This window comes from Alosa pseudoharengus, unplaced genomic scaffold (assembly GCF_046254945.1).
Source record: "Alosa pseudoharengus isolate Yale_2024_CS ecotype anadromous, Long Island Sound unplaced genomic scaffold, YU_APseudo_1.1 YU_APseudo_1.1_scf_6, whole genome shotgun sequence".
In the NCBI taxonomy this organism is placed as follows: Eukaryota; Metazoa; Chordata; class Actinopteri; order Clupeiformes; family Clupeidae; genus Alosa; species Alosa pseudoharengus.
Window position 1 is genome coordinate 8228112 of NW_027468848.1, and position 25687 is coordinate 8253798.

Here is a 25687-nt window from a genome sequence, read left to right on the forward strand (position 1 = left end):
CCATTTAATAAATTGTCCATTCAGTTTAATTGATAGATAGATAGATAGATAGATAGATAGATAGATAGATAGAAAGAAACTTTATTGATCCCCAAGGGGAAATTCAAGATGTTGGTTACATTAAGTTTATGGTTTACCATTTAATAAATTGTTCATACATTTACCATTCCCATAGAGTAAAAGTACAAGGAGAGATATAAATAAAATTGTATTTTTTGTACAAAATAACATTTTATTTATATCTCTCTTTGTACTTTTACTCTGCACCTAGCTGCTATAGTGTGTGTTTCGCAATACCATTAATGCCTGATGTTCTGTCCTGACATTTTGTCAAAATTCATTTGAAAAGAGGAATTTAACAAAAGTTAAACAAAGTACATTTCTATCCCTTTTAAAAAAAAATCTGCATCACATTCTGTAATACTGTTGAACACAAAGTATGTTGTCTCATAGTGTTTCATAACAGTAAGCAGTCACATACAAAGTGGCAGCAAAACACCATATTCACATGATGCTCATCAAAGGTGTGTTGACAGTGTGACCTCTGGCGCCAAAGCATGTGGGGAAACCTGTTGGCAGCCATTGCAGTGCAAGTTGCTATTCTATCCAGCATGGGGGAAGTGCAGAGTGGACGATGGAGACAGGGGAGGATGGACACACAACGCACAAATGACCTACTGACATGATTACAAACATTAAGCCAACTATGCAAGCAGGAAGGCAGCGTGGTCTTTATGAATTCATTAATGGATGTAGGCATGTGGAATATAGTTTGCCACACAAATCGCCTATATCATGTCACCTTTAGAATATGTTCTGATTCAAGTTGAACCATTGAAACTTGTGGGCATGCTCAATTCACATTCCAGGAAAAATACATTGGTTCATGTATTTTTCCTGGTGATGAACCAATGCTGAAAGTTTTTGCACTTCTCTCTCTTCATCAGTTTTCACAATCTCATTAGACAGATAACCTTAAAATATTTCAAGAAAAGCAACTGCATGTATTTAGCATATTTGATGACAGTTTCATTCCGTATAGAATCATCAACAGTTTAACACAAACCTGCTGCAGCTGCATTGCAATACTTTGATTATAGATGAAGTGATACATGTCACAACTTTTGTTCATTCTCAAGATTTGGATAAATAATATGTATTAATATAAATTAACATTTACTAACACAGTGAAATTATGTCACATTAGACTCTCCATAAGACTTGTATCTGATAAAAAGGCAACTTTTGGGTTGTTACTTCTCAATTCTGTCTCTGTCTTGTCTTTATAGTTAATTTTGGCCTCTTTATTCTTAAATTTCCAAATTTCCGTCAAGGATTCCCGGGACACTGAAAGACCGGGGTACACGAAACTTGGTGGGCATGTAACCCCACATGGATAGCATGGAACCATCGTTTTCCGAAAGGAGGGTAGGGCAGACACAGTTTTCTGTGAATATCTCGAGAACCGTAGGGTTTAGGAGGACCATTTTTTTTGTATGTTGATCTTAAGGGGCCATGTCAACCCATTCCATAACCACTCATTTCATGTATAGCGCCACCTAGTTAAACACAAAAAAGTAAAAATGAGGTGTTGTAATCGCAGGTATCTGTGACCTAACATAGTCAAAACTGCACAAAATTGGAAGTGTAGGATCATTATGACACCCTCTGAATGCACACCAAGTTTCATGGAATTCCGTTCATGGGGGGCCACACAATAAATTAATTTATGTTACTATACACCAACTGGCCTGTAGGGGGCCGGAGACAGTTTTCTGTGAATATCTCGAGAACCGTAGGGCCTAGGAGGTCCACCTTTTTTTTGTATGTTGGTCTTAAGGGGGCATGTCAACCCATCCCATTACCACTTATTTCATGTATAGCGCCACCTAGTTAAAAATTAAAAAGCAAATAATTAGGTGTTTTCATCACAATATCTCTGGCTGACATGGTCAAAACTGCACGAAATTGAAAGTGTAGGATCATTATGACACCTTCCGAATGCATGCCAAGTTTTGTGAACTTTCGTTCATGGGGGGCCTTACAATAAAATGATTTATGTGTATATTTAGTGACCGTACACCAACAAGGATTCCCGGGACACTGAAAGACCGGGGTACACGAAACTTGGTGGGCATGTAACCCCACATGGATAGCATGGAACCATCATTTTTTGTTTTGATCTGTAGCCCCGCCGCTGGACTGGACCCCCCGAAAGGAGGGTAGGGCAGACACAATTTTCTGTGAATATCTTGAGAACCGTAGGGCCTAGGATGACCAATTTTTTCTGTATGTTTGCCTCCAGGGGTCATGTTAACCCATTCCATGTGCACACATGTGCATAAACAGATACACACGCACACACATACATTCACAGTAATCATACGTATGACACATACTCACACAGTAGACATATGTACGCATGCACATACACATACACACATACACAGACAAACACACAAGCACGCACACACGCACACACACACACACACACACACATAAACATAAACGTGTGCACACACACATGAACACAATTCAAGAATTTCTCAGAATTATGAACAGGCAAGATGGGGGTGGGGTTGCATAAAATGAATTTTACATGTGAAATCTATGAACTAATCATGTTTTGGTACTTGTTGTCTAGCAGATACCAGTGAGAATTGAGTGTGGATAATACAATTTAGTGAGACAGTTAGAATCATATAGGCCTTTCAGCGTGATTTCTTTTTGTGGAAAAAATGTGCTGGACTGGGCGGCGGTCATATTTTGTACCGCTCTGCAGTACATCTAGTTTTACCTTAAATTCATCATCATTACTAAAAGCAGCTTTATTTTGGCTAATCAAAATGTTCAGTTCAGATGAAACCCATGATTTATTATTGGGATAAACCATAACTTCCTTAGTAGGGATCACAGTGTCTTTACAGAATTTGATATAGCAACACACCACATCAGTAAGTTGAGGGATGTTGTTTGAGGAGTCTAGGAGCACGGTCCAATCAGTGCAGTCAAAACAACCCTGCAGGGAGACAGAGCTGTCCTCAGACCAGATGTCCACTCTCTGCCTCAGCACCTGCTCACGCTGCAGGACAGTCTTGTATGTTGGCAGAAGGTGGACAATATTATGGTCTCTGATGATTTAAGCAACGGAATTATAAGCCCCTTTGATGGGACCATAGCATAAATCTAAGGTTTTCATATGTCGTGTCGAACAGGTGACAGTGATGAAACTCTGATAATGTCCCTTTGAGTTTGCAGTGATTAAAATCCCCCAGAATAAAGTTAGGAGAGTCCTGCTCCAAAATTGTTATATATTCTCATGACATTGCAAACTTAGTTGGATTGCTGTATGAATGTGCTCAGGAGTGCTTGACTTTAGTAGTTGTCCTCTAAACTTGTATTTCGACAGGCCTGAGGTGGCTGTTACCATGGCATCCTGCCACTTTGCCACTCGTGGTTACTTGGTGGTGTCATACAGATCCCCAATTCACACACACGCACACACACACACACGCAGTGGTTAAAGTGGGATTTGGCAGGTGGGGGAACCCTAAAATCCAGTATCAGTGTGACGGGGGAAAATGATTCACTGTTTGACAACATATTGAGTATCTTGGCGTAGCAATACATTTTGGACAAGAATTGCTAGCTTCTTGGTCACCTCTGTACAGTACACACATAAAATTAACTCACCATTTATTTAACTGTAACAATATCATCCCGCTATATCGTTGGTATGAAAGAATATATTTATTATTAATTTATCTGAGGTGGCAGAACTGCGCTCAGACTTCAGGGGACCAGAGCTGGACGTGCAAAAGACGTGTCTGTGCAGTGGAATCCTGCAGCTCATGGGCGTTGGTTTACGTAGGGGCCGCTTGGGACTAGTCACCATCAATATTTTGAGATGACAAAATTGTCCCCACCAATATTTTACTCCTATTTGGACCGATTCCGACGGCCAGGACGACAGTTGATTGGCTGAAACCAAAGGGGGCTTATCTGACACACACAAGAGTGCCACAGCATACTTCACTTTGTGGTGACACTGGCAGACAAGCGAGCTGGTGTGTCGGGAAGGCTTATTAGGGCTGTCTACCAATACACAACCCCAAAAAGGCCAGTGTAAGACATTTTAATATTCCCTTTGCCCTTCAGCATGCACATTTGTGCCCCTTGTTGTGCTTTGTAGATCAGCAATGCCCCCAAAGAAGAAAAGGGACAAATGAAGACAAACAAGCTAAACACAAACTAGCAACTACAACTGGCAGCCTAACATGACCAGGCTTTCAAATGCAGATTCTACTGTGGAAAATAGCATTACAGCAGCATCCAAATACACATACACTCCTGTTCTGGATCTGGCCACTAGAGGGAGTTGTGTCTCTTCGTTACTGTGCCTGAATGAGGAGCAAGAGCCAGAGAGGGCCAGACTCCAAGACTGATCTGACCTTTTGATCCTAGTTTCAGACTGACACACACTCTTCCACATCATGTACTGATGTCTGACCCCCTGACCCTTTCTTATTTATTCATAACAAACAGCTTTAGATGGATTGATAAACAAAAATGGATTATTGAATTAATCGCGTAACTCACAAACATGAAATATACCCTGTCAACAATAGTGATCATGTGAGATTTTTTTATTGTTAAAAAGGGCAAATGTAACATCCATTTATAATATTTGATTCATTTGGACAGAGATTGAGTCAGTCGTGTTGCAACAAGAAGTGTATATTTTATCATACATCAGATATATTTTTTTAATCTCGAGTACAACTCATAAATATTTACTTTTATGGCAAGTTTTATTGCAATATAGCTCTGGGGTAGCAAAATCAAAGTGTGCTGTCTTAACGTACCGAAGATCACAGTATCCACTTGAAGGCAGAGGACAGAAATGTGTAGAACAAAACGCCTGCATTTCCGTTTTCTTTATCCCCGTGAGAGTTTAACAGGTGAAATAATTCAAAATCCCCATGTTATTTTCCCATTAGTAAAATCCCCATGTTATTTTCCCATTAGTAAAATCCCCATGTTATTTTCCCATTAGTAAAATCCCCATGTTATTTTCCCATTAGTAAAATCACTAGATACCGAATGTCCTTATATGGGCAAAGAGGGTAGCTTTTTTGTAGGCGAACTTCAGACGTCTGTGGATTGTGGGAGAGGATCAGAGGGGGTGAAACACTGGGCTCATCAACACATATCCCACCCAATAGTGTATGTGTGGTGTGCTGATGTGTGTTCCAGCAGAGGTCCAGAGGTGCAGACGCTGTAATATCTGCTGGGGTCCAGAGATGAGGGAGTGGTTTTGGCCTTTTGTTTTCTCCAAGAACACAGAACCTCAGGCAGCTGAGAGGCAGCTGCCAGATCTTTACATGTGAGTGTTGGCTTATATGTGTGCTGATGAGATGGGATGTGTTTATGGGTGTGTGTGTGTGTGTGTGTGTGTGAGAATGTGAAAACAGCATCTATCTGTATCTGGGGTCTTTACATTTCTGTCCTGCTGTATACAGTGTGTGTCACAACAGCTTCACTGATGATCCACTTCCTATCAAAATCCCAGGGTAGAGTGTGTGAGTGAATGTGGTCTGGACTCTGTGCAGGAGGGTCATTGTGTCAGAGATGCTGTAGAAGGCCAGAGTTCCTGCCCTGTGATCCACATACACTCCTATTCTGGAGCTGGCCACTAGAGGGAGTTTAGTGTCTTTATTATTGTGCCTTAAAGAGGAGCTGGAGCTGGTGAGGTACAGCCTCCAGGACTGATCATTACATCCAAACACACACTTATGACCCGCTCCTTTCCTGCTGATGCTTTTATATGAGACTGCTATATAACCCGTCCGCCCACTCCATTCCACCTCCCAGTAGCAGCGTCCAGACACACCCTCTCTACATAGCACCTGATAATACACATCAAATCTCTCTGGATGATCAGGATATGACTGGAGCTCATCTCTCCCCTCCACCCTCCTGTTCCCCTCAGACAGATGGAGGTTTCTGTGTGCTGTGTTTGGATCCAGTGTGAAGTGACAGGAGTCTGATGAGGGAGAAGAGAGGACAAAGTTAGATTTGCATTTTAATTAGGTGTGTGTGTGTTGTGTGTGTGTGTGTGTGTGTGTGTGTGTGTAAGTGATTATGTACATATTCTGTATGAATGGCTGTATAAGTGTAAACATGTATTTCACTGCTTGTATTCAAAATATTAAAATAAGTGTATTTGCATTCCTCTGTGTGTGTGTGTGTGTGTGTGTGTGTGTGTGTGTGTGTGTGTGTGTGTGTGTGTTTGTGTTTGTGATTCCACAAATACTTGAATGAATGACTGTGTGTGTACATGTTAGTCTCAGTGTATGTAGACCAGAACAGCTTACACTTTAAGAACTCCTCTCTGGTTACTGGCTCAGTAAAAACAGCCTGGACATCAGACACTGAGAAAGAAGAAATGCATTATAACTAACCAAACTTGAACCAAAGTGAAGATGGAGATGCACTCATTCAAGCAGCACTGATATTCATCAGGATGGGAAGAGCAGGATCAGAACACATTCAGATGTGGGGGCTGCTGGTCTAGTGGTTCGGGAGCTTCCAAATGGAACACCTAAAGGTTGTGAGTTTGATCCCAGGGGCTGCCACCATTGTGCCTCTGATCAGGGCACCTAACCCCAAGTTGCTTCAGTAGTTCCTGTAGTTAGTTCACTGTGAGTCTCTCTGGATAAGAGTGTCAGCAAAACAACGATTCATTTTAATGTAATGGAACCATTTGAATCAATTCCTTAACCCAACAAACTGCTAAGCAAATTGGTCAATTAAGTTGGTATATTACACATTGAATGACCAAAACCAGCTGGGCACAAATACAAGTAATCATTTGTAAGTCACGGCCCGCTGGCTTTGTCCTTTTCCCCAGGCCGTGGCTCTGCCCTTTCCCCCAGGCCGTGGTTCTGCCCTTTCCCCCAGGCCGTGGTTTCTCTGTTCTGCCTTATTTCCCATACAGGTGTGATTGGAGCCAATCAGCCCAAATAGGTGCACCGCTGCACAGGTCATGGCTTCAGATCCGCTGGAGATCCTCCCCTCTGCAGGCAGAGAGAGCAGCAGAGCACCAGGCGCTTGCTACTGCTTGCTGATCCTTTTGGACTTAATAAGTTGTAAACCTTGTGAAACTTACTCAGGCTTCAATCAATGATATAGTTTCCCCAGAGTGCTGGTCTGAACAACTCATATACCTGTAACAACTTAGAACAGAAAAGGAGAAAAGGCTGCACTTTGCATACACTTCATTATTTTATGTGACTTTTTCTCATTTTCTATGATTATCTATATAATAAGTAAGTCCCCAGCTGTTTAAATCTTAAAGGCCTCCAACCCCCCACTGTCAAGTAGCCTACTGTATATGGAGATGCACTCACTCAAGAGGCCCTCATCTTCATTAGGCATCTATCAAGGGCATGTTTAGAGGACCTTCAGTCCTAACCCACCTCAATCAGTTTATTAGCACAAGACATCTCCAGGAGTAATGGTTGTAATCTACTGGTTTGGAGTCAACTTTAAGGTGACTGTTTGTTAAAGCTGAATTCTAACTCTACCTCTGATCTCCATCAGCTTCTGCCTTTTTCTGTTGCTATAGATAAATTAAGATCTAGTGTGTTTGCTTTTTTCTCCTAAATCCTTCATAAAACTCTTACCCTCGTGCCTCTTACCGCATGTTGACCCATAATATATAAAGGGCCTTAATTTCTTAGAAAAGCAACACTCCCGTGCCTATATGTTTTGGCAGATGAAAAAATATTTGAAAGATGAAAAGATTCTAAATGAAACTAATGAATTTAATCTGAAACTAATACTATCATTCCTTTACTAGACCCCAAACGTAACGACTTACTGTATGGTGGCAGATTCTCCTTACTGTCTGTTCTTCTGACTGGGAGTTCAGGATCATTATCTGGGAACCAACACAGAGACACTCATTCACCCAGGATCTACAGAACAAACCAACACACATCTCTCTCTATATATTATCTTCATGTGTACGCCACGTTTTTGGGAAATGTTTCCTTTTAGCATTTGGGGCAGCCGAGGCCCACTGGTTAGCACTCTGGACTTGTAACCGGAGGGTTGCCGGTTCGAGCCCCGACCAGTGGGCCGTGGCTGAAGTGCCCTTGAGCAAGGCACCTAACTCCTCACTGCTCCCTGAGCACCGCCGTTGAAGCAGGCAGCTCACTGCACCGGGATTAGTGTGTGCTTCACCTCACTGTGTGTTCACTGTGTGCTGTTTGTGTTTCACTAATTCACCGATTGGGGTAAATGCAGAGACCAAATTTCCCTCACGGGATCAAAAAAGTATTTATACTTATACTTACTTTGTACACCGTGTCACTATGTAACATAATGTCATGGCATGTAACTCACATTCTAAAGACTGGATGATCTGGATATGTGCCACTGTTGAGAGACACAAAAAGTACAGTCAAAATGAATCCATAACAATTCAAACATAACAGTGTCTTGTAAAAGTAATGTAGCGTCGGCGCATAAAGACTGTGTTAGCGTTCTCCACCGAAAGGCATGCTGGGACTTGAGGGTGAACAATCGGGGGGTTTATGTCTGTATTTCTCCTTAGTTATAAGTGTAAAGTTAGCGTCTTTAGTGTGACATGTTTCCCTTTTAGTTCTCCCTCGTGTGTGATCCTTTTTGTGTGGGGGGCTGCGACCTCCCCTGTATGTGTAGTGTGTGTGTCTTCTTGACCTGCCCTGTGTGCATTGTGTTCTGTGTCTGAGTCCCTGCCCTCGTTCCGAGTATTAAAGCTTGCTTTGAACTACTCTTGGCGTCCTGAAACCTTTGAACGCTACATTGGTGTCAGAAGTGACTTTCGAAGATGGATGCCTCCAACGCTGGACTGAGTGGCGGAGCTGCCCCTGCCCCGGGAGTCTACGTGAGGGCAGGCGACCTGACCCCGGGGTGGGGGCCGATCGAGCTCCCGCCAGCCCTTTTAAGGGCTCCGAAGGCTCGCACAAAGGCTCGGCGACGAAGAGAGAGGAGGAGGGGCGCAATCATCAAGGCCTGGCTCCGCGCGGCAGACGAAGCGCCGGGAGAGCTCTGTTCGGAGGAGGAGGGCCGTCGACTCGAGCCGCGTGAGGAGGAAGTGAGCGGGTTCCTCAGAGAAGACTTGGGCCTGCTGGTGGCGGAGAGCGCGCCAGGGGCGAGCGTGGAGGAGAGCGGCGGCGAGAGCGGGAACGAGAGTGAGAGCAGCGCGGAGGACGGGCCACGAGGATTGCCATTCGAGGTGGGGCCGGAAAGGCTGCCCCCGCCGGGGGAGAGACAGCGAGAGCTGGCGGCTCTCTTCCGACCCTCCTCGACGGGCCGACTGTGGGTCCCGGAGAGGAGTCCGTTTGTCGCGGGGGAGATGGAAGTGGCGAGGAGGATGGGGAGCCTGGGCGGCCGCGCCTGCTTCGCGCCATTCTGGAGCCATGAGGGGTGCGAGGACTTTTGGGTAGGGAAGAGGGAGAGAGCTCTCTAGTGTGTGACTGTTTTGGTGTGTGCTAACTTTTGGGTGCGTGTGAGGGGCACCGTGCTGTGCTAGGCGCTAGTTCTAGTTGGCCTGTTGGCCGGCGCCTTTAAAAAAAAAAAAAAAAAAAAAAAAAAAAAGTTCGTTGTGTGGAGTTTGATAGCATGGCCACCTCGGAGGGTCAAGCCTTCGTCGCGACCACGACGGAGTGGAGCGGGCCGGGAGCAGAGCAGGACAACGGAGCGAGGCAGCAACGGTTGTCCGGCTGCAGCGGAACCGGAGCCTGTCTGTCCTGGTCGGTGAATCGACGGAGCGGAGCGACGGAGGTGCAGCGACAGTTGACCCGTGAGTTCCGGTGCTTGGGACAGTGTCGACGGTTGTAAGGCCACCTAGGGCCCCGTCTGGAGAGGAGGAGTGCCGTGGTGACACGCCGCGGAAAGTGCAGCCTGAGGACGGCTGCTGAGAGGGAGCTGGTGACGAGCGGGTCGGCCACGTGGCTGCTAGCACGCCCGAATTGGATTGCTAGCAGCGTGGCGCCCCGTTGAGTGAGCTCCTGCGGCGCGTGCACCCCACGTGAGTTGGCGGAACTGTCGCACTGGACTGAGTGGCGGGCGACGCGCGCCGACGCTAGCATGTGGCTACCTCGTGGTCGTTGCCGAGGACGGCAACGGCTTGTTGGGGGAGCTATGTAGCGTCGGCGCATAAAGACTGTGTTAGCGTTCTCCACCGAAAGGCATGCTGGGACTTGAGGGTGAACAATCGGGGGGTTTATGTCTGTATTTCTCCTTAGTTATAAGTGTAAAGTTAGCGTCTTTAGTGTGACATGTTTCCCTTTTAGTTCTCCCTCGTGTGTGATCCTTTTTGTGTGGGGGGCTGCGACCTCCCCTGTATGTGTAGTGTGTGTGTCTTCTTGACCTGCCCTGTGTGCATTGTGTTCTGTGTCTGAGTCCCTGCCCTCGTTCCGAGTATTAAAGCTTGCTTTGAACTACTCTTGGCGTCCTGAAACCTTTGAACGCTACAGTAATTTATGGTTGTGCCAATTTTAGCTGATTGCCCAACCTGCTGCAGATATCTTGGCTACTTCCTGCTTGAAGATGCTATCCAGTTTCTCCTCCAGCTGGACCTTCACTGCAGAGACAGACTCCTTCACAGCCTCAAAAGGGAAACTTTGGTTGAAGGTCATGCTGGGTAAGTCTTTAGAGCGAGGAGATTTTCCGAATGATGGAATATTCTACAGAGAAAAAAGATAAAAGTTGAGTTTATTGCAAATGTCATGCTGGTTGAAACTCTGCAAAGAGCAAGGAGCACCAGTAACTGACACAACAATCTGCAGACAGAAACACACACAAGGTGAGACAGTCCACCTGAATATTCAGTCAGCGCTGTGTCCCCAAAGACTGCAGACATAGTGGGTTATATAAGTTGGTTTAGTGTGTGTGTAATTGTGCATTAGTGTGTTTAAATGTGTGTGCTGTAGTATCTTTATCCAAACACCATGAAGAAGACATGGACTGGGAAGAGAGGCCATGACACAAGCTGTTGTTTTTAGTAAGGGTTGGCATCAGGGAGGGCATACTGTACTGACCACCTCTACAGTGCCCCTACAGCATAACATGACACTAACACAGCTGCTGGGTAAACAGGCCTTTTTCTTAATTAGCCTTGAGCCCAGGGAGGGGCCACCAGCAGACTAGACAGCCCCATCAAAGGGCAGGTAAACCAGAATGATAGTGCAGTAGTCCTATTACCTAATTTGGTTACTGGCTCATTTAGTTGAAAACCAGGAAGGGTCCAGATTCTAAATTAAGTTCACAGAAACTGTTTGAGGTACACCTGTGGGTTTTAGGGATTTATGGAATAAGCAGTAACACAAGACGTTAAAGGGATCCATGGACCGATCTTCAGAAGCAGTCTAGATGGCAAATACCAGTCTTATTGAATGTAAAGCAATACAATTCATTTTTCATATTTATCACACATCATGGCACACACATACGAATTGTATTACGGTTAAAATGAGCATGACATTTTTTGCACAGGATGGTATTTACTAAATAAACATATTTTTTACATTTAATTTCAGTTTCAGGAGGACAGGTCAATGTTACCTTGAGGAAATGGATGTGATCCTCTGTGTGTGAAAGCTGCTCCAGCTCAGCATCTCTCCTCTTCAGCTCAGCAATCTCCTGCTCCAGTTGCTTCAGGAGTCCTTCAGACCGACTCACCTCAGCCTTCTCCTGAGCTCTGATCAGCTCTGTCACCTCAGAGCGCCTTCTCTCAATGGAGCGGATCATCTCAGTAAAGATCCTCTCACTGTCCTCCACTGCTGTCTGTGCAGAGCTCTGTTAGGAGACACACAAAGAGGAGGGCAGGAGACACACAGAGGGAGAGGAAGCTGAAAGTGTTTCATGGTGTCAGTGTTATCTTTCCTCTGGTCAGTACTCACCTTGAGAGTCTCCACAGCCTTCCTCAGCTCCTGCAGCTCCTTCTCTCTCTCCTGGATTCTCTGCTGGAATCTCCTCTGGGTCTGACCCAACTGCTTCTGTTGATAAAAAGGCAGACATATTTGAGGCAAGTTAATTTATATTGCATATTTAATACACCAGAATTATTCAGTGTGCTTTGCATGAACAAAAGCAAAAATGGGCAATACTAAAAACATAGTTTAAAAAGTGAAGTACATTAAAAAAATACATAGTGCATCTGATTAACAGGAAGTGCATTTGAACAGTTACTGCAACAGAGAGCATCTGAGAACAGTGCTATGCTCTATTTATTTGTTTTCTGTAGGAGCTCTGACATCATGCATTAATCACAAGTCAAGCTGGCTCAGAGCCTGAGAAGACATTGGACCTTTTGTACTGTATCATATTTCACTCATGCTGCCATGTCAATGTTTGACAGATTTGCACTTTGCACCTGCTATGATGTCTTCTCTATGGAGAAAGAGACTCTGTAGAAAATCAGTAGACTTTAAGAAGAAGAATGTTCTTGCAGTTATCCAAACACATTATATGAGTATCACACCTTTCAAATAAAATAAGACTCACCTGTTTGTTTTCCCATTCTGCAGCAGCTGTGACTGTGTCATGGCCTTTATGTTCGTCCATCGTGCACAGATAGCAGATACAACTCTGATCGGTACGACAAAATATTTCAAACACCTTCTTATGACGTGAGCAGATCCTCTCCTGTAGCTGGCCTGTGGCATCAACCACTGAGTGAGGTCTTCCAGGGTGTAGTTCATTGTGAGCTTTGAAGTGAGTTTCACAGTAAGACAGCAGACAATCCAGACAGGACTTCACAGCTTTGAGTTTTCTCCCAGTGCAGACGTCACACTCCACATCTCCAAGTCCAGCAGAACACTGAGCAGTAGCAGCAGCCTGGAGTCCAGTCTTCCTGAAGTCCTCCACCATCTCAGCAATCAGAGTGTTTTTACTGAGTGCAGGTCTTGGCCTAAATGTCCGTCTGCACTGGGGGCAGCTGTAGACGCCTTTACCATCTTCCTGATCCCAGCAGCCTTCAATGCAGCCCAAACAATACGTGTGTCCACATTGAATGGAGACTGGATCCTTTAGTAGATCCAGACAAACTGGACAAGTGAAAGACTCCTTTTTTCGTCTTTTGTCTGAGGCGTCCGCCATGTCTTGTCCTGACCACACACAGCAGGAGAGCAGACAGCAGTGTGAAAGGTCACTTGTGGTTTCCTGTATTATCATCAGGAGGAGTGGCTGCCACATGGATAAAGAGGAGTGACGGCAACTTTATCTAAAGGGGTGGGATTATATTAGCATTAAAGTTGCTGGAACACACTGTGATCATACTATGCTGCTATAAGATCGATTCAAACTAGTCTTTCAGAATGCCTGAGGTGGCTGGGTGTGTCCATGGGCTTGAAGCATGTTATCAAACTGGTCTTTCCAGATTAATCTTCACAGATTGGTTTTGTATTTAAGGTCTCCATTTCCTCTTCAGGCTCTTAGAGTCAAAACCCCACATGAACATGGACATCAGGGGCCCAAAGGCCTTGTAGTGGGGGTCCCATGCTGGACCAGGGGCCCAAAGGCCTTGTAGTGGGAGTCCCATGCTGGTCCAGGGGCCCAAAAACGTGGCTTAAGGTGATATAACCATCCTGCTCCAATATCTTATGTTCATGCAAATTTAGCTCAGAAGTGCTTGACTATAGGAGTCGTGTCTTTCCGCATGCCTGAGATGGCTGTTACCATAACAATCCGCCAGCAATGCTTCAGCTATTTATTTCTACAGTATGTGGAGTCAGTAAACAATTTCAGATTTACAAAAGATTCAGCCTTTGACTTGGGCTTGAGTCCTTTGAGTCGGTTGTGTCATACAGATCCTCAAATTTTGTGTAATCTGCCAATTTATCAGTTTTTCCACTTGGTTATACTGGTATTTAATTAAAAAAAACATGTGAGCCAGTCACTTACAAGAAAATCTGAATTAAATTTGAATTCTCTCTCTCTCTCTATCATTGTTTGTGTGAGTGTGTGTGTGTGCGTGTGCGTGTGCGTGTGTCTGGGCTCCTGTTCTATCAGATGATGGGAGAATGGGAGTGGCTGAAAGATGACAATACTCTCTGATTCAGATTGTGTGTGTGTGTGTGTGTGAGAGAGAGAGAGAGAGAGAGAGAGAGAACAAGATAAGGAGAATGCACTGACCCAAACAATCCATGGATTTGTACTGCCACCTTGTGATGACAGAACGCCAGTGCAGCAGGCCCCCTGTAGGCCACTGGTGGAAGTGCTGCTCCTGCACCTCACCTCTCCACACTAGGACCTTATACTTTGTTTTCATTTTTAAAATGTGTGTTTGGCCATCTCATCATAAGTGGACAGTGCTAATACAAGTATAAACAAGGACCAAAGTTAAAGTTGACTGATATTCAGCAGACTCTTTTACCCAAAGCGACACACACTTGCAGTGGCGGGTTTGGGAATCAAACCACCCCGGCCGCAAAGGACCAAGACACACTGTGATTCAATCACTCAAACCACTTGCCCAGGTGGTCTGAGACACATTTGATTATGTACATTTTGTTGTATGAACACATTCTCATGTGTCTCCCAAAATGGAACTTATGGATGTGAGGTACGCAACTCCATAAATCTGAACAGAAGTGGTCATTAACACGTCCGGATGTACACCTTGGAAAATGCCCTTTAAAGGGAAAAATGACTTCCTGGATCACTGTAAAAGTGGTGATTTAGGCGAGAACAATTGTTGATGTTTCAGCGCATCTGTCCATAGAACAGGACTGTGTGTACAAATTCTTTTTTAAGGAAATGATTTCAATGCACAGCCAGAGGACCATAAGAAGCAATTTAATATTATTTTATTGCTGTAAGTGGCTGTAATAAATCTGACAAAAAGAGTAATGCATTCAAATGTGGACCAGTCTTTCATAAGCTATAAGGATGTGTTTTATGCTTTCTTTAAATCTCTGTGAGGCTTAAATAGTTTATTTATTTTAAAATATATAAAGGATTATAGGGGATTTAAATTTAAGAAATGGATGGAAGTTTTGATTTGGGCTGTACCATTTTTATTTTTTATTTCTTCCTCTTTGGATATCTTATTGGAAAACAACTCAGGTGTCTGTGGGCTGTTAAATGATTGTGATGTGTCTGTTAGTAGAATGATGTAGAATAATTGTAATGAGTAATATGATTCTACTCATCTAAAGGGCTGCTGCTCACCCACACAGAGAAGGGACTGCTTGTGTAATAAATGTGTTATGAGATCAATTATGACTTCATGCATGCATACATGTTTTTCATGTGGAGTGTCATTGAATTGAACCATTAACTTGGTTTCTCTGCCAGGCTTGATCACCTGACCATGATCCCATCTCAGGCTAACACCATGTCCAACTGCATGTGATGTGAGCGTTAGCAACAAACTCAGTTTCAACAGTTTCATGCGCCATATGTTTCATAACGTTTCATAACTAAACCACACACAATATGGACTGGACAAACCCCGAAATTTGTGTAAAGTATTCGCCAGTGACCATACATTTTAGAGATTGTCATAATAGGGCCCTATAGGTTGCAGCTGAAAGTGGTGTTGGTGGGTGGCCAGTAGGTGGCACTCTACCCTCTGGCCAAAAAGATTGATCCCAACGCCCCAGTGCAGTGACGGGGACACTAGGGGAGACCGGGGCTGGTTGTCTCACGGGTTGGTTGTCACATTGCTTATTCCAGGCACACTAGGTGATGCTGTGGAAAAATTTTGCTATCAAAATGTTACCCTTTGATAGCTTACTCATTTGCACTAGGAATTTTGCTGAGCAGACACACAGCATTGAGGTGAGGAGACAATTTTTAAATTTCATGGGTCAGAGTAAATTTTCATGTTGGTGTTGTTTTTGTATTGAGAGCTTGTAGGATATTAGTAGTTCAAAAACAAAACACTCATTAAAAAGCCAAAGGTAGTAGCTTTATTTTGAGTCATATTTTAGCTATCAAGTTAAAGCCATGTGGCAGCTAGGTTAACATCTTTGTCAATAGGTCAGTTGGGGATGGTTGTCACATAGCTCGTGGGGTTGGTTGTCACATGTGTTTGTTGTCACTGAGACACAGTTGTCACTGTGTTTGCAACTTTGTTTGCAACTTACATGATAATAAAGAGGTTTTAGCACGGAAAATGATTTCATTTAATTTCTCAACACAGTAGACAATTCAAGTAACTGATCACCTCCTTTAATCCCATTGTTTAAACATAAGGGGCATTGATGACAACTATCATAGGGGTGGTATTCATATTAAAACTTATTTGCAGTTTCTAGCTTAAAAAACTAAAAAGTTACACATCATTTTTTAAGATCCCATTTTACCACTGAAATCCCATTGAAACTCTATAGGGACAACCAACCCCATACCCTGTGACAACCAACCCCGTGATGGGGTTGATTGTCACATTGTGTCAGAGTGTCTTTGATGGTTAATTGCTCCCTGTTACAATACATTCTAAAAGTAAAAAATATACACATTTAAAGCCAAGACCCCAAGCTTTCATTTCATGTAGGAATTACTGCTGAAAGAGTTTTTGAAGATGAGCAATTCATGCATGAGTAAAAATTGTGACAACCAACCCCGGTCTCCCCTACTGTAGGAGATGACGTCCTTCGGATGAGATGTTAAACCAAGGTCCTTACTCACTGTGGTCATTAAAGATCCCATGGCACTTTTCGCAAAGAGTCGGGGGTTCCCCGTGTCCTGGCTTAATTCCCAACCTGGCTCATTCAATCTGGCCCCCTAATCATCCCCCAGTATAATTGGCTCAATCACTCTCCACCTCAAGCTGGTGTGTGGTGAGCGCTCTGATCCATAATGGCTGCCGTGCAACACATTGGTTAGTGAGGTTCCCCCTTCCCTGTGAAGCGCTTTGAGTGTTGAGAAAAGCACTATGTAAATGTAATGTTGTTATCAGCTTCACTGCACACATGAAGCCACTCAGAGTCTTTGCTCTCTCACAGAAAACAGATGAGTCAACATTCTGATCTGGGTTCAGAGTCAGACGGATTGTTCTAGTGTTCTGTCTGAAAACATTCTAGAGATGGCACATTACCCAGGCTACATCCTCTGATGTTTTCTTTAGACATAGACTGCAAAATTGATTGTTTGTTGTGTCAAGAGGGCTTTATTGTTTCTCATCTTTTGAAATGTCTTGTTATTATTTCCACATGTCCTATGATAAGCACATTCAGTAGTAACTTCTAAAAAAGTGGGGGTGAAACACTGGGCTCATCAACACATTTCCCACCCAATAGTGTATGTGTGGTGTACTGATGTGTGTTCCAGCAGAGGTCCAGAGGTGCAGACGCTGTAATATCTGCTGTGGTCCAGAGATGAGGGAGTGGTTTTGGCCTTTTGTTTTCCCCAAGAACAGAGAATCTCAGGCAGCTGAGAGGCAGCTGCTATATCTTAACATGTGAGTGGTGGCTTATATATGTGCTGATGAGATGGAATGTGTTTGTGTGGGTGTGTGTGTGTAGCTTTTTCATCCTCCTTCTTGGCTTGAAGGTGGTCAAATCCCTCCGTAGCGTATTGTGCACGACACGTAACCTGTGGCTCACGCGTTGTTCGGGAATCCTTGCTTGGCTGGCTTCGGTCAGCTGTAAGCGAGTGAACTTTCCGTTCCAGCTTCTCAAGCCGTGTCCAGCTCTAGGTGGTGTGACACTGCGGGCTCGCGGGAGTCTATCCGCAGGAGCCCTCGCCAAAGTTTGTTTGTCTGGAGTTCGGAGGTGGCGAGTGTCGCGGCACCATTACAAATTACAGCTTACTCAGTCATACCCAGTGTCCTCGCTCACTCAGGAACAGCCCGTGTACTGCGCTAGCCAGTTTTAGCTCGTAGCACACAGGTGGCTTTGGCCTCTTCCCTATTCACGTGCGTCTGTGGCTGTAAACAGGTCGTCTTTCCGCTGGCCCCGCTTCCAATATGGAGCACCATCAGGGCCACAAATGCCTTGGTTGTGGCATTTCTCTGCCTATGGAGGATGGCCATGATAGGTGTGTGTTGTGTTTGGGCCATCAACATGCAATTTTGGCGAGGGACACCCCCCAGTCATGCATGAATTGTCTTCTTATGCCTGTACACACCAGGGAGGCCCTTTGTCGTTTTTTTCTCTTCTAAACGTGCGGGTTCTCCTGTTCCCGATGGGCCAGCAAGGAAGATAGGAAGAGTAGCCAGGGCGCATGGGGATTCCTCAGCGGCCCCACGAGCCTCGCTGTTCTCGCTCTGCACCAGGACTGAAGTTCCTCAATCTGCTCCTCCCACCAGTCCGTGTCCTGGGCTGGAGGAGGAAGATGTGGAGGAGGTTGAGACTGTTCTCTCGTCTGAAGGAGAGGGGCTACCTTGTGCGCAGCCCTGTGCAGCCAGGGGGATGAGCTGCCCCGTCTGTTGGAGGAGGTCCTTGGCATGGCATCCAGAGCTCTTGATATTCACCTTCCAGAGAAGGCCACTGCCTCTGCATCCAGGTTTCACATTGACATGTCATTATTGATAACAAACAACTTTAGAAGGATTGATAAACAAACATGGATTATTGAATTGATTACGTGACTCAGTGAACAGTAGTGATCATGTGTGTTTTTTTATTTAAAAAGAAACTGTAAATGTGACTTCCACCATAATCTGATAAATTTGGACAGATTCAGTCGTGTTGCAACAAGAAGTGTATATTTTATCATACATCAGATATTTTTTTAATCTCTTGAGCACAACCCCATGAATATTTACTTCTACTCAACTTAATGAACATCACTTTCGACCTTCCATCAGACACGTGTCCAATCACAGAGGGTCTAAAGGCCTGAACACCTGGGGGAGGGGAAGGAGGGTTTGGGGGAGCAGGAGGGAGAGGAGATGGATTGTGGGAGAGGATCAGAGGGGGTGAAACACTGGGCTCATCAACACATTTCCCACCCAATAGTGTGTGTGTGGTGTGCTGATGTGTGTTCCAGCAGAGGTCCAGAGGTGCAGACGCTGTAATATCTGCTGGGGTCCAGAGGTGAGGGAGTGGATTTGGCCTTTTGTTTTCCCCAAGAACACAGAATCTCAGATAGCTGAGAGGCAGCTACCAGATCCTTATATGTGAGTGGTGGCTTAAATCTGTGCTGATGAGATGGGATGGTGAGGGAGTGTGGGTGTGTGTGTGTGTGTGTGTGTGTGTGTGTGTGTGTGTGTGTGTGTCATAACAGCATCTATCTGTATCTGGGGTTTTGACATTTCTGTCCTGTATACAGTGTGGGTCACAAGAGCTTCACTGATGATCCAGTATTTATCCAAAACCCAGGATATAGGGGTTGAGTGAATGTGGTCTGGACTCTGTGCAGGAGGGTCATTGAGTCAAAGATGCTGTAGAAGGCCAGAGTTCCTGCCTTGTGATCCACATACACTCCTATTCTGGAGCTGGCCACTAGAGGGAGTTTAGTCTGTTTACTATTGTGTCTGAAAGAGGAGCTGGAGCTGGTGAGGAGCAGCATCCAGGACTGATCATTCCATCCAAACCCACACTCTTTACCCAGTCCTTTCCTGCTGATGCTTTTATATGAGACTGCTATATAACCCCACTGCCCACTCCATTCAACCTCCCAGTAGCAGCGTCCAGACACACCCTCTCTATACAGCACCTGCAACCACTCATCAAATCTCTCTGGATGATCAGGATATGACTGGAGCTCAGCTCTCCACTCCACCCTCCTGTTCCCCTCAGACAGATGGAGGGTTCTGTGTGCTGTGTTTGGATCCAGTGTGAAGTGACAGGAGTCTGATGAGAGAGAAGAGAGGACAAAGTTAAATTTTTGTATTTTGGTTAGGTGTGTGTGTGTGTGATTATGTACATTTTTGTATGAATGGCTGTATGTAAGTGTAAACATGAGTGTATTTCACTGCTTGTATTCAAAAGTATTAAAAGAAGTGTATTTACGTTTCAGTGTGTGTGTGTGTGTGTTGATATGTGTGTATGGTGCAGATTTTATTTATTTTTGAGATTTCTATTGTTTAATCAAAACTTCACACTCCAGATGCCTCCAAAATATATGTAACATCTGTGTGTGTGTTTGTGTGTGTGTGTGTGTGTATGCGCGCGCTGTTTACATCAATGAGATTTCTAGTGTGTCTATTCAAAACTTCTAAAGTGTTCATGGCCATGTGTGTGTGTGATGGCCATGTGTGTGTGTGATTCTTGTATTTTAAATTTTATTTTTGTATGAATGGTTTTATGCAAGTGTACACGTGAGTGTGTTTCACTGCCTGTATGTGTGTATGTGTGTATGTGTGTTTGTGATTCCACAAATACTTGAATGAATGATTTTGTGTACATGTTTGTCTCAGTGTTTGTAGACCAGACCAACTTACACTTTAAGAACTCCTCTCTGGTTACTGGCTCAGTAAAAACAGCCTGGACATCAGACACTGAGAAAGAAGAAATGCATTATAACTAACCAAACTTGAACCAACATGAAGATGGAGATGCACTCATTCAAGCAGCACTGATCTTCATCAGGATGGGAAGAGCAGGTTCAGAAGACCTTCAGATGTGGGGGCAGATGGTCTAGTGGTTCGGGAGCTTCCAAATGGGACACCTAAAGGTTGTGAGTTTGATCCCAGGGGCTGCCACCATTGTGCCTCTAAGCAGGGCACGTAACCCCAAGTTGCTTCAGTTGTTCCTGTAGTTAGTTCACTGTGAGTGAGTCTCTCTGGATAAGAGTATCAGCTAAATGATGATTCTAATGAAATGTAACCATTTGAATCAACTCCTTAACCCAACTAACTGCAGAGCAAATGGGTCAATTAAGTTGGTATATTACACATTGAATGACCAAAATATCTGTGCACACATAACGAGTAAGCATTTGTCACTTTGCCTGATTAATGAATCATCACATTGACCAACATGACGGCATGAATATCACTATGCACAGGTATAGGCGTAGGCTTCAATCAATTCTTTTTATAGGTTCTCAGAGTGCTGAACCGAACAACTCATATACTGTACCTTTAGCAACTTATAACAGCCTATAACAGAAAAGTAGAAAAGACTGCACTTTGCATAAACTTCATTATTGTATGTGACCTTTTCTCCTTTTCTACTGAATATCTATAACCAACCTGCTGCAGAGATCTTCATGACTTCCTGCTTGAAGAAATCCTCCAGCTGCCCCTTCAGTGTGGAGACAGATTTCTTCACAGCCTCAAAAGACCAGCTTTGGCTGACAGAGGTGCTGGATAAGTCTTTAGACTGAGGTTGAGGGACGACTGACTGAAAATTCTACAAATGAGAGAGAGAGAGAGAGAGAGATATGAATGGATAGAAACACAATTATATATATATATCTATAGATCTCTGTCCAAAATTGTTATTTTATTGGATTAGCATCGTATACGCCATTACCGTCTACTCATGTTAAATAAGTTGTTCTGCATAATATTATTGGTTGGATCTAATAAGCAACTTGATGCAATATCTAGTGCTACAAGGTTTATATCAAGCAAGGGGTCCTTGGTCTGAGAAATGTTGAAGACGTCAGATCAAATGCATATCTGAGGTTGTATATTGCAGAGCTTTGGCACTGACTGCATCATTGCAGAGCTTTGCCACTGAGTGCAAGAACATTCAACTGAAAACAGACACTTTAATTATGTTGTATATGTCAATTTAATTAGGATGTTCCAACGAGGACTCTATGATGTTGGAAATTTTCTGCTAACAAACAATCTACAGTATCTATACTACAGTTACCTTGAGGAAATGGATGTGGTCCTCTGTGTGTGAAAGCTGCTCCAGTTCAGCATCTCTCCTCTTCAGCTCAGCAATCTCTTGCTCCAGTTGCTTCAGGAGTCCTTCAGTCCAACTCACCTCAGCCTTCTCCTGAGCTCTGATCAGCTCTGTCACCTCAGAGCGCCTTCTCTCAATGGAGCGGATCATCTCAGTAAAGATCCTCTCACTGTCCTCCACTGCTGTCTGTGCAGAGCTCTGTTTGGAGACACACAAAGAGGAGGGTCCATCTAAAGCAGCCCTCACTCAGCTCCTCCACACAGCCTGTTACCCACAGTGTGGCACAGAGGAACTGGACATTTTGCAGACTCCTCTTTGGCTGACTGGGTGAGAGCCCTGACTGAGTGTAACCTGCATTGTGTTGACCGCACAGCTCAACCCTGCACTCGTACTGACTTGAACAGCAACTTGCAGCACCTCAGAATGGGAGTCGAGCACGCTAGCAAGTGAGCTAAAACCCACAGGCTCTAGCATCTCCTGCTAGCACGATTCTTAAGGTGTTGGGAGGGAGGTTTACACACTGCACAGCTACGTACCAACTGGCTACCGTTAGATGAGCTCTGACATGGCAGCCAGCTACCGTCCTCTACTCTGGTCAGTACTAAATTTGTGTTTGTCCCCAAATTACCATTAGCTCAAAGTTGATAACTGTGGCACAGGGAATGTCGAAGGAGCGCACCTGTTTGTTTATGCAGTTGAAAGGGTCTATAGTTTTCTCAGTACTCACCTTGAGAGTCTCCACAGCCTTCCTCAGCTCCAGCAGCTCCTTCTCTCTCTCCTGGAGTCTCTCCTGGAGTTTCCTCTTGGTCTCCTCCATCTCCTTCTAAATGACACAGTGACAATACCAGACTACACATTACTACATAGTTACACTGTATATTCAATAGTAATTTAATCCTCACATGACATTTTAATTCATAAATTTAGTCATTAAGAAGCCTGTTTGTTTGCAGAATCTGTGTAAACCACTGAGCAAATAGTGTCTTTATTGGTACTGATGAGAGATACCACATATTCAGTCATGACCCCGACATGTGTTCATCTTTACTTGGCACAAAGGAGCAGAAGGGATCAGTAATAACTGGGAGTTCAGCACATTATTCTGTGTAGCTCTGCTTCTGAAAGAAACATTTAATTATATAATTTGATGCAATGTGTATAACTACACGCTTAAAATGAATGTGTTAGAAACAACACAAACTGTGTTGTCCCTTTCTGGACATAGAGATGTGTTAAAAACAACTACCACTAGATACGATGGAGCCTATTATAATAGAAAAAAAATTGTAATAATGCAATAAATGATGACTTCTGGTGAAAACCTACACAGGTTATTATATTCAACTAATTTATAGAAAAGCAAGGTAGTGTGGGAAAATTTTCAGTGATTAAACAACATTTTAGCTGTTAAATGTCTACTAGGGTTGTTGTTGTCCAACTGGCTACACTTTAAAGAAATGTAGGCGTTACAAGGATGATCTCAGCTAATTTGGTTTTCTCTTAGCTGTGACCTCTGAGGCCAACTGCATTAGAGAGTCTGGAGTAATACCAGCTTTTCTTTTAATTAGCTTTCTTTATGATGACAGCTCTTTTATGTTTATTCGGCGTAATCAAGAATACCCTGTTTAGTCCTATAAATACTTGTTGCTCTCATGCTTGCCTAGGATGCTTGTGTGTTTGTAATCTGTCTCTGGCGTTGTGAGTAAAGCTTTGTACTCTGCAGTGCGGTCGGCTTGCCTGTGCGTTACTTTTTGCCTTTAATACTTTATTTTTACCACAGTAGCATATAAGACTAAACCATATAGTGAAAGTTATAATTTTGACTACGTAATTAAGTCTACTTGATGATAATATACAAGTGTTCACCGGTGGCCCCCTGTCAGTGCTGGCATGAACTTGAATATGAATTTGGCATTGCATGTCAACAAGGTAGGCAGTGTTTCCCATACATTGACTTATTTGTGGCGGCCCACCACAATATCAAAATTGACCACCACACAATGATTTTCCAGGTTGTACTAAATTGTGCTTAAATTTGGTTAACATCATAACCACGCTGCGCTAATTTGTTAAAAACTGTTGCATTCAAGTTAATTCTGCAAACCTACCACCACAAATATAATTTAATTCTGTAGGAAACACTGTATGCATTTCAAAGTGAGGATAGCTTTTTGTCTGCTGTAGCCCATATGGTTTTCATTCAACCTGGCAATCATTAACCTGAAGATTATGCTGTTTCACTTCATGACCTTCCAAAAAAAGGAGCCATCCTTAAATCCTATTTGTTTATGTTGTTAGAAGAATCAATTATTGTTTAAAATGCATATGAAAACTGCAGTTTTGCAGAAATTATTTATTATTATATGGTATTTTTTTGTAAGGGATATACTCTCCATGGTGTGTGAGCAGTCGCACACTCCCGGTGCTTACCTGTTTCTCCGATCTCTCAGCTGCAGCTGAGACCGTGTCATGGCCTTTGTGTTCATCTACCAGACATAGCACACAGACGCAACTCTGATCCGTGCGACAAAATACCTCCAGGAGCCTTTGGTGCTGAGCGCAGATCTTGTCCTGTAGCTGACCTGTGACATCAACCACGTTGTGTCTTTTCCCTGAGAAGAGTTCATCATGGCGCTGGAGATGAGTCTCACAGTACGACAACAAACACACCAGGCAGGACTTGACCGCTTTTAGTTTTCTCCCGGTGCAGCTGTCACACGCCACATCTCCAGGTCCAGCAAAACACTGAGTAGGCCTAGCAGTACCTTGAATTCTGGTCTTCCTGAACTGTTCCACAAGCTCAGCAATAAAGTTATTTTTGTTTAAAACAGGTCTCGGAGTGAAAGTCTGTCTACATTGTGGACAGCTGTAAACTCCCTTCTGATCTTCCTGATCCCAGCAGCCCTTAATGCAGCCCGTGCAGTAATTGTGTCCACAGTTAAGAGACACTGGATCCTTCAGTAGATCCAGACAAATCGGACAGATAAAAAGGTCCTCCTGGTTAATTGAAATCGCCTCTGCCATTCTTCCTGAGCATGACAAACACTTCGAATCTCTGAAGCCACTCTCTACTTTCAGTTTCGTTTCCTCTGAACTCCGTGTAGACCAGCCTACTGCTTGGGAAAGACTTTGTGCATTTAGGGGTGTGTCAATGCAACGGAGATCCACGCCCAAAACATATTTGTCATTGACAAAGGTTGACAGGTAATTCTGCAAGGCTGATGACCAATAAATCTGGGATACTGCCATTATAGGTTTATTGCTAAAACCAAAGAGTAAAACAACTTAATTTAGGCTACTGTTCATGAGCGCCATAGTTTTCATGTATGATGAAATTGACTGAGAAACTTCAAAACTGTTAAAGTATTGAATTCCATTTCATAACTGTGATCATTTCATCAGCTCCATGGTCCAAAACGCTCATCCCCCACCCCACGTATAACAAGCAGAACCCCGACAGTCCATTGGAAGTACATGAGCATACATACAACATTACAGTTAATAAGAATGCACATTACAATTACAGTCCATAAGCGGTCCATATACATATAACAATCACAACTCTTTATTCCCAGACACAACAAAACAAAATGCGCTAATTACGTTAATGTTTTCTAAAGTGTTATGTTTTTCAAAATGAATCGTGGTGACAGGCCTAATGAATAGTAATAATCACTTTTATTATGCACCATGCAAGAAAAGGTACCTGCCTGCCTGAAATCCACAAATGGCCATCTGATCCCCCACACAAAGGGTCATTGTGTGACCTCCACACAGGTGGTCTGGCAAAAGCTTAACTAGTTTAAGATAGCCTACAGTGTATTTCAACTCACCAATGTAAAAATAAATAACTTCTGGTTGTGATTTCCGTAAAAAAT

The 25687-nt window shown here is 43.7% G+C and overlaps 2 protein-coding genes across 3 annotated transcripts; both read right to left on the minus strand.

Annotated features, from left to right (window-relative positions):
* Positions 1 to 5257: 5257 nt before the first annotated feature.
* Positions 5258 to 13167, minus strand: LOC143105604 (tripartite motif-containing protein 16-like). Its single transcript, XM_076269629.1, has 8 exons — positions 12559 to 13167; positions 11955 to 12050; positions 11617 to 11850; positions 10568 to 10739; positions 8413 to 8445; positions 7886 to 7945; positions 6378 to 6434; positions 5258 to 6046 (listed from the first exon to the last, which is right to left on the minus strand). The coding sequence occupies exons 1-8, from the start codon at positions 13150 to 13152 to the stop codon at positions 5529 to 5531; spliced, it is 1764 nt and encodes a 587-aa protein (XP_076125744.1). The 5' UTR covers positions 13153 to 13167; the 3' UTR covers positions 5258 to 5528.
* Positions 13168 to 18628: 5461 nt separating this feature from the next.
* On the minus strand, positions 18629 to 24868 carry LOC143105598 (tripartite motif-containing protein 16-like). Of its 2 annotated transcripts, XM_076269620.1 has the most exons (6): positions 24240 to 24868; positions 22537 to 22632; positions 21774 to 22007; positions 21143 to 21302; positions 20390 to 20446; positions 18633 to 19799 (listed from the first exon to the last, which is right to left on the minus strand). In XM_076269620.1, the coding sequence occupies exons 1-6, from the start codon at positions 24831 to 24833 to the stop codon at positions 19282 to 19284; spliced, it is 1659 nt and encodes a 552-aa protein (XP_076125735.1). In that variant the 5' UTR covers positions 24834 to 24868; the 3' UTR covers positions 18633 to 19281. The 2 variants fall into 2 exon arrangements, with proteins under 2 accessions (XP_076125738.1, XP_076125735.1); XM_076269623.1 differs by lacking the exon at positions 20390 to 20446 and having other exon boundaries at positions 18629 to 19799.
* Between the last annotated feature and the right edge of the window lie 819 nt (positions 24869 to 25687).

Excerpts from the sequence above, each read along its gene's own strand:
- LOC143105604 (XM_076269629.1), bottom strand. The coding sequence starts at position 13,152 with ATGGCGGACGCCTCAGACAAAAGACGAAAAAAGGAGTCTTTCACTTGT. Across the intron at positions 10,740-11,616 it reads ATCACATCCATTTCCTCAAG|AATATTCCATCATTCGGAAA; the intron begins GTAACATTGACC and ends TTTTCTCTGTAG. Across the intron at positions 6,435-7,885 it reads GGAGAATCTGCCACCATACA|TGTCTGATGTCCAGGCTGTT; the intron begins GTAAGTCGTTAC and ends CTTCTTTCTCAG.
- LOC143105598 (XM_076269620.1), bottom strand. The coding sequence starts at position 24,833 with ATGGCAGAGGCGATTTCAATTAACCAGGAGGACCTTTTTATCTGTCCG. Across the intron at positions 22,633-24,239 it reads CTGAGAGATCGGAGAAACAG|AAGGAGATGGAGGAGACCAA; the intron begins GTAAGCACCGGG and ends TGTGTCATTTAG. Across the intron at positions 20,447-21,142 it reads CATGAAGATCTCTGCAGCAG|TGTCTGATGTCCAGGCTGTT; the intron begins GTTGGTTATAGA and ends CTTCTTTCTCAG.